This window comes from Bombus vosnesenskii, unplaced genomic scaffold (assembly GCF_011952255.1).
Source record: "Bombus vosnesenskii isolate JDL3184/JDL3185 unplaced genomic scaffold, Bvos_JDL3184-5_v1.1 scf7180000013272, whole genome shotgun sequence".
Classification (NCBI taxonomy): Eukaryota; Metazoa; Arthropoda; class Insecta; order Hymenoptera; family Apidae; genus Bombus; species Bombus vosnesenskii.
Genome location: NW_022882930.1, coordinates 4,743,944 through 4,757,771, shown reverse-complemented (window position 1 = coordinate 4,757,771; position 13,828 = coordinate 4,743,944). Strand labels below are relative to the sequence as shown.

At 31.0% G+C, this 13,828-nt stretch overlaps 3 protein-coding genes across 6 annotated transcripts; 2 read left to right on the top strand and 1 right to left on the bottom strand.

Annotated features, from left to right (window-relative positions):
- The first annotated feature begins 275 nt into the window (after positions 1–275).
- Positions 276–5,790, top strand: LOC117231541 (valine--tRNA ligase). 2 transcript variants are annotated; one of them, XM_033490080.1, is made up of 19 exons: positions 276–426; positions 524–692; positions 851–1,024; positions 1,106–1,233; positions 1,387–1,551; positions 1,617–1,818; positions 1,899–2,187; positions 2,255–2,379; positions 2,453–2,598; positions 2,675–2,879; positions 2,939–3,109; positions 3,199–3,320; positions 3,385–3,493; positions 3,565–3,843; positions 3,913–4,245; positions 4,320–4,472; positions 4,558–4,761; positions 4,839–5,114; positions 5,206–5,790. In XM_033490080.1, exons 2-19 carry the CDS (start codon positions 525–527, stop codon positions 5,419–5,421), a joined length of 3,465 nt encoding a protein of 1,154 aa, XP_033345971.1. In that variant the 5' UTR covers positions 276–426; position 524; the 3' UTR covers positions 5,422–5,790. The 2 variants fall into 2 exon arrangements, with proteins under 2 accessions (XP_033345971.1, XP_033345969.1); XM_033490078.1 differs by having other exon boundaries at positions 324–412.
- Positions 5,791–6,120: 330 nt separating this feature from the next.
- On the bottom strand, positions 6,121–12,192 carry LOC117231542 (DENN domain-containing protein 1B). 3 transcript variants are annotated; one of them, XM_033490081.1, is made up of 15 exons: positions 11,841–11,872; positions 11,423–11,578; positions 11,206–11,343; positions 10,965–11,100; positions 10,833–10,886; positions 9,972–10,229; positions 9,790–9,891; positions 9,463–9,690; positions 9,204–9,380; positions 9,061–9,093; positions 8,754–8,808; positions 8,500–8,683; positions 8,278–8,410; positions 7,049–7,702; positions 6,121–6,820 (listed from the first exon to the last, which is right to left on the bottom strand). In XM_033490081.1, the coding sequence occupies exons 1-15, from the start codon at positions 11,855–11,857 to the stop codon at positions 6,416–6,418; spliced, it is 2,730 nt and encodes a 909-aa protein (XP_033345972.1). In that variant the 5' UTR covers positions 11,858–11,872; the 3' UTR covers positions 6,121–6,415. The 3 variants fall into 3 exon arrangements, with proteins under 3 accessions (XP_033345972.1, XP_033345973.1, XP_033345974.1); XM_033490082.1 differs by lacking the exon at positions 9,061–9,093 and having other exon boundaries at positions 11,841–12,192; XM_033490083.1 differs by lacking the exon at positions 7,049–7,702 and having other exon boundaries at positions 11,841–11,857.
- A 213-nt stretch (positions 12,193–12,405) lies between these two features.
- On the top strand, positions 12,406–13,763 carry LOC117231544 (eukaryotic translation initiation factor 3 subunit F). Its single transcript, XM_033490085.1, has 5 exons — positions 12,406–12,605; positions 12,722–12,891; positions 12,963–13,145; positions 13,228–13,449; positions 13,520–13,763. The coding sequence occupies exons 1-5, from the start codon at positions 12,497–12,499 to the stop codon at positions 13,691–13,693; spliced, it is 858 nt and encodes a 285-aa protein (XP_033345976.1). The 5' UTR covers positions 12,406–12,496; the 3' UTR covers positions 13,694–13,763.
- The last annotated feature ends 65 nt before the right edge of the window (positions 13,764–13,828 follow it).

The window sequence follows — 13,828 nt, the reverse complement described above, 5'->3', positions numbered from 1 at the left end:
AAGACAAGAATGCATGGCAAGTTATGAATGTCTCAGATAGAGACAAAGGCATTTGCTACCTCACAAGAACGAAAGCTTTGTTGTCTTCCATGTTAATTTTTTACGACTCAATTTTCGGACGGTTTTCTCTGAAGAGAGAATTTCATCTCTGGTTTTAGTAAATAAGAGTTGGGACCTGTTTATATGGTCGTGCTCCATGGTCAATACGTTTAGGGATTTTAGGTTTTTTATTTCTATTCCTTTGAATAAAACTATAATCTAGAACTGCAACTTAATTTTTATCTCCGTGCCACCTTGTGTTTATCGAAAGAAATGCAACAGAATAAGTATGAATAAATACACGTACTTTGTTGGGTACGTACGTGCGGTATGTGGTTACAACAATGAATTGGCTGCAGTCTCCTGTTAATAGGTAGTGTAGAGAAAGTGCGTGGTTGATGTTACAATTTTTTAAAGTGTGTCGTCAGTCGATTCATGTTACAGTAATTGAATGTTCAGAAAGAACGTAAATTAAAATTGGCAGGATGGTTGATATGAAAACTGAGGAAATAAACGGGGAAACTGAAACCCCGCAGAAGAGTGCGAAACAATTACAGAAGGAGGCGAAAAAACAGGCAAAATTAGAGAAGTTCAAACAGAAACAGGAAAAGAAAGAAAGTGACAAAGCTCCAAAAGTAAAAGAAAAGAACGAAGTAAGATTATTAAAATCTTTCACCTTCACCTATTTTCAATTATTAAGTTTCATATTATCCATATGGCCTTCTTTTTTTTGTTACGCAATTCGTAACCTTTTCGTTAACAAAAAAGTTTTGTTTCTGTTTTTAATTTTCAAAATGTTTTTACTTTTCAGAAAATTGAAAAGAAAAAGGAATGCAAAGAATCAGCTATATACATGGTAAATACACCTTTGGGAGATAAGAAAGATACTACATGTGCGATGCCTGATGCATACAGTCCAAAATATGTTGAAGCTGCATGGTATGCATGGTGGGAAAAGGAAGGTTTCTTTAAGCCAGAATATGGTGTATGTAACAGAAACATATTTTAATAAAGAATTAGTCCAGAGCTTGCTTTCTTTGTCTCATTTTATAATTTTTATATGCAGAGAAAAAATATATTGCAATTAAATCCTAAAGGAAAGTTTGTCATGGTGATACCTCCTCCTAATGTAACTGGATTTCTTCATCTTGGACATGCTTTAACTAATGCTGTAGAAGATGCTATTACAAGATGGTAAAATAATACCTGAACTATAGTATAAACTGTATAGAAATATGTAGTTGATTGCGTGGAAATGTAAAGCAATATAACTTGTTTTGCTCAAGTATTGTAATGTAATCATTTGTAAATAATAATCTTGTGCAAAAATTTTTTCTAATTTACAAGGAATCGTATGAAAGGACGTACAACACTATGGAATCCAGGTTGCGATCATGCAGGTATTGCTACTCAAGTGGTGGTTGAAAAGAAACTTTGGAGAGAGGAAAAGAAGACACGTCATGATATAGGAAGAGAAAATTTCATAGAAAAAGTTTGGAAATGGAAAGAAGAGTATGTTTAAATAGATTACGTATAATGTAAATATATGGCACATCTATATATATTATACATTTTAGAAAAGGAAACAGAATTTACTTGCAGTTGAAGAAACTGGGAGGATCATTTGATTGGGACAGGGTTTGTTTTACTATGGATCCAAAATTATGTTATGCTGTTACAGAAGCATTTATAAGGTTGCACGATGAAGGTGTAATTTATAGAAGCAATAGATTAGTCAATTGGTCATGCACATTAAAAAGCGCTATATCCGATATAGAAGTAAATATCTTTGACTAAATAGCAAATGACCATTAACTTTACGATTGTTTTTTTCTGAATTTAACATTTACTTTATGTAGGTTGATAAACTTGAATTAACTGGTCGGACATTGCTTTCAATTCCTGGATATCAAGAAAAAATAGAATTTGGAGTTTTAGTATTATTCGCCTATAAAGTGATAGGTTCTGAAGAGAAAATAATAGTAGCTACCACCCGTATTGAAACGATGCTTGGGGATACAGCTGTTGCTGTTCATCCAAAAGATACTAGATATGCTCATTTAATTGGAAAATATGTACAACATCCATTTTGTGACAGAAAGTTACCAATTATACCCGATGAATTTGTTGAAATGGAATTTGGAACAGGTCAGTACTACTAATCTAATAAGAAATCTTACTAAAGCAATGTTAATTTAAAATTCTTTTTTTACAGGTGCTGTAAAGATTACACCAGCTCATGATCCTAATGATTATGAAGTGGGAAAGAGATATAATTTACCATTTATTACTATCTTCGACGATAATGGAAATATTATTGGAGATTATGGACAATTTACAGTATATTATACATCATGTTTTATTTTTTGATTTAAAAATGAATTGACATCTTTAACATATTTTCTTTGTTCAGGGAATGAAACGATTCCATGCCAGAACAGCTATAATAAAAGAATTAACTGCAAGAAATTTGTTCATTGAAATCAAGGACAATCCTATGGTAGTGCCAATATGTAGTAGATCTAAAGACGTTGTTGAACCTTTGATGAAGCCTCAATGGTAGTTTAATAGTTACACATTTATAATCATTAAAACACATAATAGAATAAATTACATTTATCGTTTTTATTATTAGGTACGTAAAATGTAGTGAAATGGCTGCAAAAGCAATGGATGCAGTGAAATCCGGTGAACTAAAAATTATTCCTGATCAGTACAAAAAAATTTGGTATCATTGGATGGAAAATATAAGAGATTGGTGTATATCTCGTCAATTATGGTGGGGTCATCGTATTCCTGCTTATTGTGTCAAAATAATTAATATACCCGAAAACATAAAGGTAATTAAAATATCAAATTAAGTTTCTTTGCACTTATCATACAAATTCATATTCTTTAGTCAGATGATTATTGGGTGAGTGCACATTCAGAAAATGAAGCTAAGGAAAAAGCTGCAAAGCAGTTAGGTACAAATGTAGATAATATTATTGTTGAGCAAGATCCTGACGTACTGGATACATGGTTCTCTTCAGGTCTCTTCCCATTCTCGATATTTGGATGGCCAGATAAGGTATACATACAAATTATTTCTTTCATTAACTTACTTATGTACTAGTTAGTTTCATTGTTTAATATTAAAATAAAATAATTATACTTTAGACAGAAGAACTTGAAGCATTTTATCCTGGTACATTACTAGAAACTGGACATGATATTTTATTTTTCTGGGTAGCCAGGATGGTCTTTTTGGGTCAAAAGTTATTAGGGAAATTACCGTTTAGGTACATATTTTTATTCTTATATTTAATTTTTCATAATCATACATCTAAAAGAATGCTTTTACAGAGAAGTATATTTGCATGCTATGGTACGAGATGCTCATGGAAGGAAAATGAGCAAATCGTTGGGAAATGTTATAGATCCTATGGATGTGATTAATGGGATATCATTAGAGGTATACATTTTATCTGCCATTTCTTTTTTCACTTTGGCGAGATTATTTGTTAGCTAATTACTTTCATTTAGAATCTTCATAAACAACTGATGGATTCAAATTTGGATCCAAAAGAACTTAAATATGCTATAGAGGGACAAAAACGTGACTATCCACAAGGAATTCCTGAGTGTGGGACCGATGCTTTAAGGTTTGCACTTTGCGCTTACACCATGCAAGGTCGCGATATTAATCTTGATATTCTTCGCGTACAAGGATATCGATTTTTCTGTAATAAAATATGGAATGCGACGAAATTCTCTCTCATGTACCTAGACTCTAATTTCGATTATGATGAAGACGTTCAATCGGTAAAACTTAATTTTAACATTCTTAATCATAGAAGGTTTTCAAAATTGTTACCATTTTCTTTATTGTAGACAATTAATGATGTCCGCAATGATAATATGATAGGTGATAATGATTGGTATCAAAACACTTTAAAAGAAAACTGCGTGCAAGATGCGTTAAATAATTACTTGGCAGACTATCCTTATTTAGATGGATATAACCCTTCACAAATTGACACAAAAGTTCACCAATATTTTACCAGATTGGGTACTGATTTAAGAAACTATCCTCATTTACATCGTTGGTATAAACATGTGGCATCTTACAGTGAACAAGAACGATCTATGTTTCGTGTAGAAGAAGGTAAAATATTACCTCAGTGTGGTTGTAAAATACACGATCACAATAACAGTAGGAAACAGGTAAATAATATTCCAATAAATCAGTATAAAAAATCAATACACTTAGATAAAAATATCGATTTTTGTATCATTAGCTACATTGTGAAACAAATATAGACTCTTGGATGCTCTCTCGTGTAAGTTGTGCAGTAAAAATCTGTGACGAAGCAATGGCACAATATGATTTTCCAACTGCCACTACTGCCTGCTATAATCTTTGGTTGTATGATTTATGTGATGTTTACTTGGTTTGTATATAATTATATATTTAAGTTTCTTAATACATAATTTTCTTATACAATTATTATATTATTAGTATGTATTACTATTTAGGAGTATTTGAAACCAGTCTTTCAAGGTAATAATAACAAGAGACAGTATGCAGCAAGAAAAGTCTTATTTAAGACGCTAGATGTAGGATTAAGGTTGTTAAGTCCCTTCATGCCATTTATAACGGAAGAACTTTATCAACGTTTACCTCGCAAGAAGCAGCTTTATCCCAGTGTTTGCGTTAGTCCATATCCAGAAGTATCAGAGGTATTAGCATATTTTTTGTTTCATTTGTCACAACTTCTGTATACATAAAAGTATATGATTGTATGATCGATTTATAGTGTGATTGGAGAAACAAAGAAATAGAGAAAGACGTTGATTTTGCCAACAAAGTAATAAAGAATATTCGATCAGCGCGTGCAACGTATAACTTACCGAACAAAATAAAGACTGAAGCATTTCTTGTATGTAGTAGTAATAACTTGAAAGAAAAGCTTCTGGAATATAGATTATTGATAGAAACCCTTGCTTATTCTAATCTTAATATGGAGGAACCACCAACAGGATGTGCTATCATTACTGTCACAGATAAAGTTCAAGTACATCTACTATTGAAGGTAAAAATAATTATTATTATTAAGATAAATTAAAAAGCTAATGTTAATATATAGCAGTTGGGTTTAATTATAAAATTTGTACGTGTTCAAGGGTTTAATTGATCCAAAGAAAGAACTAGAGAAACTTAGCAAGAAGGAGGAGCAATTAATAGATACTATTCGTAAAACCAAACAAGCTATGGAAGTTCCTGATTATAACGTTAAAGTACCATTCGATGTACAAAATAATAACAAAGAAAAGCTGAAAAATAATGAAGGAGAATTGCGACGAATCACTGATGCGTTATCAGCGCTACGTGCAATGTAACACTTAAATTATTTAGGTGTCATAATTTCACTATCACATTACTTTCTTATTTATTAAATTATATTTTATCAAACGTCTGTTATTTTTATTTATCGATAAATACTTTTGTAAATTAAAGTAGCATCTAGAGATCAAAAAGATAGACTTATTTAGAAGATCAATTAGCAATTTTTTAAATTAGTATTTTATAAAATAAAATTAACGATGTAGGAAGCGTGAATAATTCTAGCATTACAAAACAAATTGCTTTTCATATTGATTTATTATAAAGCATTGCCAATAAATGCAATAACTATGAAATTTTGTATATTTAAAATCTAACAAGGGTGAGCTATTAATTTCAATAAAGGTACTTAATTTGTTCCGATCGATTATTCTTAGTAGATTTATAATTATCAGTCATGAACAAATGCAACTAATTTATGAAAACGATTAAGCTAAAGAAAATTTAATGAAATGATATGAATTATATGCATTACTCTATCAGTATTATCTGTCATCTTACTATAATTTTACAACGTATTTGCTATAACATTAATATACATAAATATTGTAAGAATTCATCTCAATAATATTAAATAATACTTCAAGTTGTAGCTGCATTTCATATTTCAATTAAACATATCGATTGAAACAAATTTCATAGCTAAATTTATAGTTAAATCTGGAAAACTAATGACTTAGAAATTGCGCAAAATCAAATTCGAGAATATTGTAAATGTTATTCTGTCAGTTTTCAATATAAAAAATGTATAAGGATATAGTATTACATTTGTGCTACAAAGCCAAATCCAAATTGTATTCCGTTTTACCTACTGGCTAGAGAATTATAATTCATTGAACTCTATTATCATTTTACTGTAAAACTCCTATTCACAACTATGTTCTTGTAGGCGTTCGATGATATTTATGTTTAGATGAATAACAAAACAAGAAAACAGTATTAACATTATATATACAATTGTGATATGTGAATAGTAATTGAATTTATTACCTATTCAAATTTTGTCCAATTATTTTGTGACTTAATGGCAGGCCCTAAGCTGAACGGACTATCGATATTAATACTGCTTTCGGATGAGTTGCATATTGTAGAATTTCTCGATGGTGAATCACCATTACTTATACTAAATTTATTAAAATCCAAACCGTAGGCTTGCAACAGATCCAAATCGCCGGTATTATCGGAAGATTTTTGTGGCTTATCGTTACTTTTGTGCAATGGTTGGAAATAAGGATACAACGGGTTGCTAAGACCTTCGCCCATTTCAGGTATATGCAATGATTGAGTCATTTGTTTAGAACTCGCGAATTCTGATGATTTAGAAAGCAATGGATCGAAGTCATCGTTGCTCGTTGTCGAATCTAATCTAATCAAATCTGGCACTTCAGGAGATTCCTATGAACAATAACAGAAATGTTTTGTTAAAAATAAAAATATCGGGTTATTCTTAGAGAAATATTATAGCACATATTATAAAAGAAAAAAGCTAAACCTTTTTAGCAAAACAGAGGATTTCTTCATACAGGGAACGATAAATGCACAATATATGTTAAAATGCCTGTATAATGATTGTGAAAAAGTGACTATAGATTCACAAAACAAATAATGAATGATGATGTTTACCTTTGAATATGCAGAACAAGATGTACTATTGTATGCATGGGATGGAACGTGACAATTAACAGACAACGATGCATTTGTAGCTTGAAAGATGGGTGGTTGCAAATAGGAAGGCATAAACACTTTACTAGTATCAAAAGGATCATTTTCTTTCGGATAAAGATCAGAATCATGATTTGGGAAAATATTGTCGGTATAAAACGTAGAGTTTTTTGTCGAATTTTCAAAATCATTTTTACGTTGTTCTATATCAGCTTTTCGAGAATATAATGAAGTATTATATTTCATAAATTCAGTTGTATGAATCTTATGTGAAATGTTACTCGTTTGAACATTATCATTACATCTCTGTAAAGCGGGAAGAAGTAATGATTTATCGGCTTCTTCTCGCGTTTTATTTGGTTTCGATCCTATAGCATCAAATGGAAACGTGCTATTATTTGCACTAATTTGAGAATTTGACATATCATTGGTATTTAGCAAAATATTTGATTGATCAACTGGACTAATCAAAGTGGTGGAATGTGGAGTACAGGATGTAGTTTTTGTGGAAGGAGTAACAGTTTGGTTTGTGACAATCGTACTAGGTGGAGGGCCGTGCCGTATATGCCCACTCCATGCAGGTCTCAAGCTGTCTAAACTGCGCACTGGTTTCAACTGAAAGTGATGCACGAAACATTCTTATTATAAAGAATGAATAAAAAAGTGTTTAATACGATTCTCTATATATGAATAGTACATATATGCTATTTGATATTGCCATACATTCTTTATTTCACATGCACACTTAGATAATACTTCAAAACTATTTTTTTTTTTTTTGATTATGCTAAATAATAATTTTTCTCGTAACATTTTAATATAATAGAAATCTAGATGTTGTATTATTTTATATAATACATATTAAGATATCTAGAAATCATACATGCATGATTTACATATGAATATGTAATTACATGTAAATCATTATTATCACCATAATTAATTCTATCAAGGATGATAATGAATCACGATCATTATCATACTATTGATGTTGATTGCATACAGATATACATTACAGTAAGCAACGTTTTGCGATACATTAAAATTACAAACGAGAACATTTTTACACCACTGAAGTTAAATGCTTCATATGAACTAGTGTTACCTTGATCATTGAAATATTCGCAAACTGCTTATTAGAAATTTCTATACATTTATACATAGCTAATGGAAACTAAAAATATACTCACCGTTCTATCAACGGGAGGTGTATTGGGAAATATCACATGACGGAGTTCTTGCATCAGATCAATATTCACTCTCTCTGGTGGAAAATCGGATTCTTCTGGAGAACTAGGACTTAGTGGCGAATACTGTTTCCTACTGTAATTTAAACAATGCATATTGGGTTTTGCAATAAATAATAAATATTGATATTACAAAGCAGAAACACATGAAATATAGAAATAAACCTTGGATCGGCGAAATTACTGTTACGTATTCGAAGATCTTTTCTATAACTAGTAGTAGCTGTAAAACCATTTGGTGATTTTGGTGGAGATGTAAAATCGATAGGCCTTCTATCTGACGTAGGTGAACTAGGCGCTGATCTTGGTTGATGGAATCTCATACTAGCATCGTTTCTATTTGATCGTCCTGAGAATAGGTATAGAATTGATTGATATATCATCTAGTAAGTAAGGAAATTTGTAAAATTTTGTCATACCTTTCCACTTTAATCCCTTATATGCTGTTTTCATATCCTTCCCTTTGTCTTTTACCTGCAAATATAATTTTTGTTAATAGTAACTGTAAAATGTAAAGAAAACTTAATAGAACTTTTACAGAAATTAATTTAGTTGATAAATAGTATAATATTAGAGCCATTGTGATTATTTTTATTGCACCGCTTTTGTTAGCAGTTATTTTTACACACACACACACACACACACAGTGAAAGAAACAGTGATTAGTATAATTAATGAAAGAATACATAATCAAAGAAACTAATTTAATTTTTACACTAAACTTACTGATTTAACTGCATATTTTACAGCTGGATTGGCCTGGAATTGAAGGCAATCAAGAACACAAAATATGATTTGATTTCACGTATTTTAATTTGATAGCTGATCTCCGCAATGTCTTAAAAGAAAAATGAATGAAAGTAACACACCTTGTCTTTCACGCTGCGGAAAAATGCAGAACTTTCCTTTCGCATAGCGTAAGTCCATTCTCGATATTGCTGCATAAATTTGCTACCAGATTTAGCAGAATAGCTGCAGGCCTCCATTTCAAATTCATCAGAAAAGCCAAGTCCCGAATTAAGCATATTCAGTCTTTCTTCTATAAACTAAAATTATTATCATTACTAAATTTATATGTTTTATTCAAAATTTTTTTGATAATCAAAGAAAAAAGATATCCATTTATACTTGTTGAAATATTTGTAGTTCCAACATTTTTCTTAAAAAAGGTTGCATCGACGATGGTCTGCTCTCCACAAATGCATTCTGATTGAACGTAATACTCTGCCCTTGCTCTAACGTTAATGCGTCCCTATAGCCAGCTGTTAATTGTACTAACGCTCGTAAAAATGCCCTTGACACACCATCTCCGAGTAGGGCGGATCTATTACGTAATGCCTTTTTCAAGTTTGTCACCTGGGACAAAGAAACTCTTTATTTTATTATTTAAGATGTGTTTCAATTCTTAAGAATAACTTTCTTATTCCACAAGTAAAGTCATTTTTTTATACGAACTACATCCTGAGGCAAAGATTCCAAATCTTGAAACGGGGACTCTACGGTGTTAATGTCGGCGTCCAATATAACTACTTCTCCTAGATCACTTTTACGTACTCTCTAAAGAATATCATGAAAAACATTGAAGAATAAACATATAAATCATTTATTTTTATAATTAATAGAGATTATGCAAATACCTGAAGCGTTGGGGTGGGTACGCCGATCAAAAACGGCATCGGCGCCAATAAATAATCAATTAAAGACAATGGTAAAACTGGAATATATATATGTTGCCAAATCATAGGATAAATTAAGGCGTTACATGCTTGAACGCAAGCGCTTAATCTTGAAAGACGTTTTGAAGTGAAAATAATTCGACGCTCGTATAACATGGAAGCAAATATAATCATCATATTGTGGGCATCGACAGCACTATAATATTCGGTCAAGTTTCTCTAAAATCAAGAAGTTGTCACATATGCAATTCTCTATTTAACCAGTTAACTGCAGAGTTTAGTTTTAAAAATCTCTTACAGAGTGTGTAATTAAAATCAAGCAAGTATTACACGAATATACACGTTGAACACAGAACAAATGCTGCTATTATAAATTTTACGAAAAAAGAAAAGCAAAATGAGAAAGGATTACATTTTTACTCGATTAAAGTTAACAATTCATTGTTAAAAAATGTATTGTTATTAAAATCTTAAAAATTGCCAAAAAATAATAAAATTCATTAACAAGAAAAATTAAGGAAAAAATTTATGAAATTCAATCAGTGTGGTATTTTTCAAAGCAAGGTACCACACAAAGTGGTACTTCATAGGTCTAGCACCAGTAACGTGACTCCTCACGGAGTACAAGTACACAAAACAATTCAAGGAATAGCCGATATACGCAGTGAAGTACTCAAAACAATTTGGGAAATGGCTGATGCATTGGAGAAAATAATCAACTCAATTTATAAGAAAAGTTTTGGGATGAAGAGTATACATGTCGAATGCAGTTAACTAGTTAAATAATTCCCCTAAACATTAAAGCTAACTTCTCTTACTTACATTTTCAGGTATACTTGGTAATTGAAATTGTTTTGGACTTTGGCAAACGAAATTCTAAAAATTATTAATAAAAATGGATAGTATGCAATATATAATAATATATCTCAGATATAAATCTATTAAATAATTTACCACTTTAGAATTTGGTACAGGAATAGAGATAGAACTACCAGGGATGGGTACTGGACTTTTATATACAGTTTCAAGAAATTTCCAAAGATCTTCTCCAGTGCCATTGCTCATTAAAGTTGCAATATTATTTAAAAGCCTGCTCACAAACAATAAATTACATATTTAATTACATATTATATATATTTATTATATGTTACATAAATATTTATCATCATAAGCTATAAGTAGTTAGAATACTAACTTGTAAAATATTTCATGCCATGGTAGGACACTTAAAATTACTAATGCTGTATCTGTCTTAGGATCGTGTCTGCAAAATCCAAATGTCCATTTTGAATCTATACTAGTGAGTACAAATGAAAAATGTTGTACCATCAAACTGGAAACAAAATGCAAATATTATAATATTACATTATACTAACAACATATATTTACTTTAAACAGCTTTAAAAACTTACTTTTCAATCTCACATGGATAGGCAAATTTAGGGACAGATTTAAGTATTTCCTCATCTAAAAAAGAAGTTGGATACTTTTGCAGTATCCAAGGTGATTTTTCTCCCAATGGTGCAGCTACCTCGCAGAAACATTCAAAAAGATGTTGCACATTGTCCCTAAAAATATCAATATATTGTTGTAATTACAATTCTCAGTGCATAAACTCAATCTGTTGATCGTGATACATAGAACATTGATTGAGAAACACATTTGGGTAATATATTTCAAACAGGAGGTACTTTCACTTATTTTATGTATCATTATTGAAAGAGCAGTTCAATGGTATAATAAAACTATCAAGAAGAAAAATTGAACGTTTAAAACATCCGTCTAAAACGATGTCTTTTGGGAATAGTTAAAAATAAAGAATGTACTTACCTCAATCTGGAACCCATGATAATAGTGAAAAAAAAATAAGTACTTTGTATTCTCTTGACGTCTATACGTCATTGTACGTACTACATGACAGCAACGCATTCCATTTACGTAAATTTTAATGGCATTGCACGACTCGCGATCACGTTGCGTACTATTTTTCTAAATATACAGTGTACTTTTCTTCTCCTTTTTTTTCTCTTCACTAACACTAAATGAGTTCTAATCGTACCACCGAGTACTGTACCACTTATTATCTTTGACTAGTAAGAGCATCTTGCATCGAAATCACGCCTACCAGATTAAATATACAATTTCTATAATTGTCATGAAAGTGCTGCATGTTGATTTAGAAGTATGTTCTTTTTTACGACGTCAACGTACCACATATCAGTTCGACTAAAATTTTTATAATTTATGCAATATTGAAATAAAAAGCACCCTCTATTTTGAGTAAAAATAAGTACAAAATTTTACATTTCATTCTTTTCTTTCTCTTTTTAGTGAGATAGTTTAATGATTAGGTGATTAGATAAAGAATTAACAATTGCATATTCCTCTCTATATTAATGTTATTTTAAGCTAGAAAAAATAACGTGGCCAAGCTTTTTGTCATATGTGATATATAGTACTGGTACAGGTATATAGAAGTGCGAAACATGGCGCTTAACCTGACTGTGAAAGTTCATCCTGTTGTTTTATTTCAAATTGTTGATGCTTATGAACGTCGAAAAGCGGAATCCCACCGTGTTATCGGTACACTGTTAGGTAATTTTTCATTTTGTATTTATATAAATGTAAAATCCCGGTTATGATGTAAGGTTGCGAGATCTGACAGTTTCTAAGTTTTACAAAAAATGTTTTTTATAAATTAATATGCGTAGGTACCGCGGAGAAAGGTATGGTTGAAGTTACAAACTGTTTTTGTGTACCACACAAAGAATCTGAAAGTCAAGTTGAAGCTGATTTAACATATGGAATCGATCTGTACGAATTGAATCATAGGGTTAATGCTCAGGAAAATATTGTCGGATGGTGGGCAACTGGAAACGAGGTAATTTTCACTAAAAATAATATGTATTCTTCAATAAAAACGATAATACTTTATTGAAACAATTTTTACAGGTTACTACCCATTCTTCTGTTATCCATGAATACTATGTTCGTGAATGCAATAATCCCGTTCATTTAACTGTCGATACAACATTAGCAAACACTACTAGAATGGGAATCAAAGCTTATGTCTGTGTTCCATTAGGAGTACCTAATGGGAAACAAGGTTCTATGTTCACACCAGTTAAAGTACAAGTATGTTATATTTTGTATAATATGGATAACACAAAACAAGTATTATATGATTGTTAAACATTGGCTATATTTATTTTTACAGATTACGTGTTATGAGCCAGAAATTGTTGGGCTACAGCTCTGTTCTAAAACTCAATTACCAGCACATGCACAAATAACTGGTGTAAAAACAGGAGGAGGCATAGAACCAATGATGGATCTCTCTCAAATAGCAGAAGCTAGTGCTAAACTTTCATCCATGTTGGAACAAGTACTTGCATATGTTGATGATGTGTTAACTGGAAAGCAACCACCAGACAATCAAGTACTTAATCGAACATAAATTATTGAAGTATTCTTTTCATATAACTGTTATAAATTATTATGTTTTTTAGGTTGGTCGTGCTCTTCTTGACATGGTACATTCAGTGCCTAAAATGTCGAGTGATCAATTTGACGAGATGTTTAACAGCAATGTGAAGGATTTATTGATGGTCGTTGCGCTCTCACAATTGATAAAAACGCAGCTTCAGCTTAACGAGAAACTTACATTGCTCACAACTCTATAAATTCTGCAACATAATTCCAAAAATTCTGTAACACAATTTGTATGAATAAAATACATTTTAAATTTTCAAATTTGTATCGTTTTATTTTATCGTTAAATACAATGATGTTTGTAGATTTGATAGATGTTAATATGA

Bases quoted from the DNA above. Each gene is read 5' to 3' on its own strand.
- LOC117231541 (XM_033490078.1), top strand. From the start codon at position 384: ATGAATTGGCTGCAGTCTCCTGTTAATAG. The intron at 1,552-1,616 runs GTATGTTTAAAT...TATACATTTTAG, and splicing joins GTTTGGAAATGGAAAGAAGA to AAAAGGAAACAGAATTTACT. The intron at 4,473-4,557 runs GTTTGTATATAA...ATTACTATTTAG, and splicing joins ATTTATGTGATGTTTACTTG to GAGTATTTGAAACCAGTCTT.
- LOC117231542 (XM_033490081.1), bottom strand. The intron at 11,101-11,205 runs GTTAGTATTCTA...GTTTGTGAGCAG, and splicing joins TGGCATGAAATATTTTACAA to GCTTTTAAATAATATTGCAA. The intron at 7,703-8,277 runs GTGAGTATATTT...CATCACTTTCAG, and splicing joins CACCTCCCGTTGATAGAACG to TTGAAACCAGTGCGCAGTTT.
- LOC117231544 (XM_033490085.1), top strand. From the start codon at position 12,497: ATGGCGCTTAACCTGACTGTGAAAGTTCATCCTGTTGTTTTATTTCAA. The intron at 12,892-12,962 runs GTAATTTTCACT...CAATTTTTACAG, and splicing joins GGTGGGCAACTGGAAACGAG to GTTACTACCCATTCTTCTGT. The intron at 13,146-13,227 runs GTATGTTATATT...TTATTTTTACAG, and splicing joins TCACACCAGTTAAAGTACAA to ATTACGTGTTATGAGCCAGA.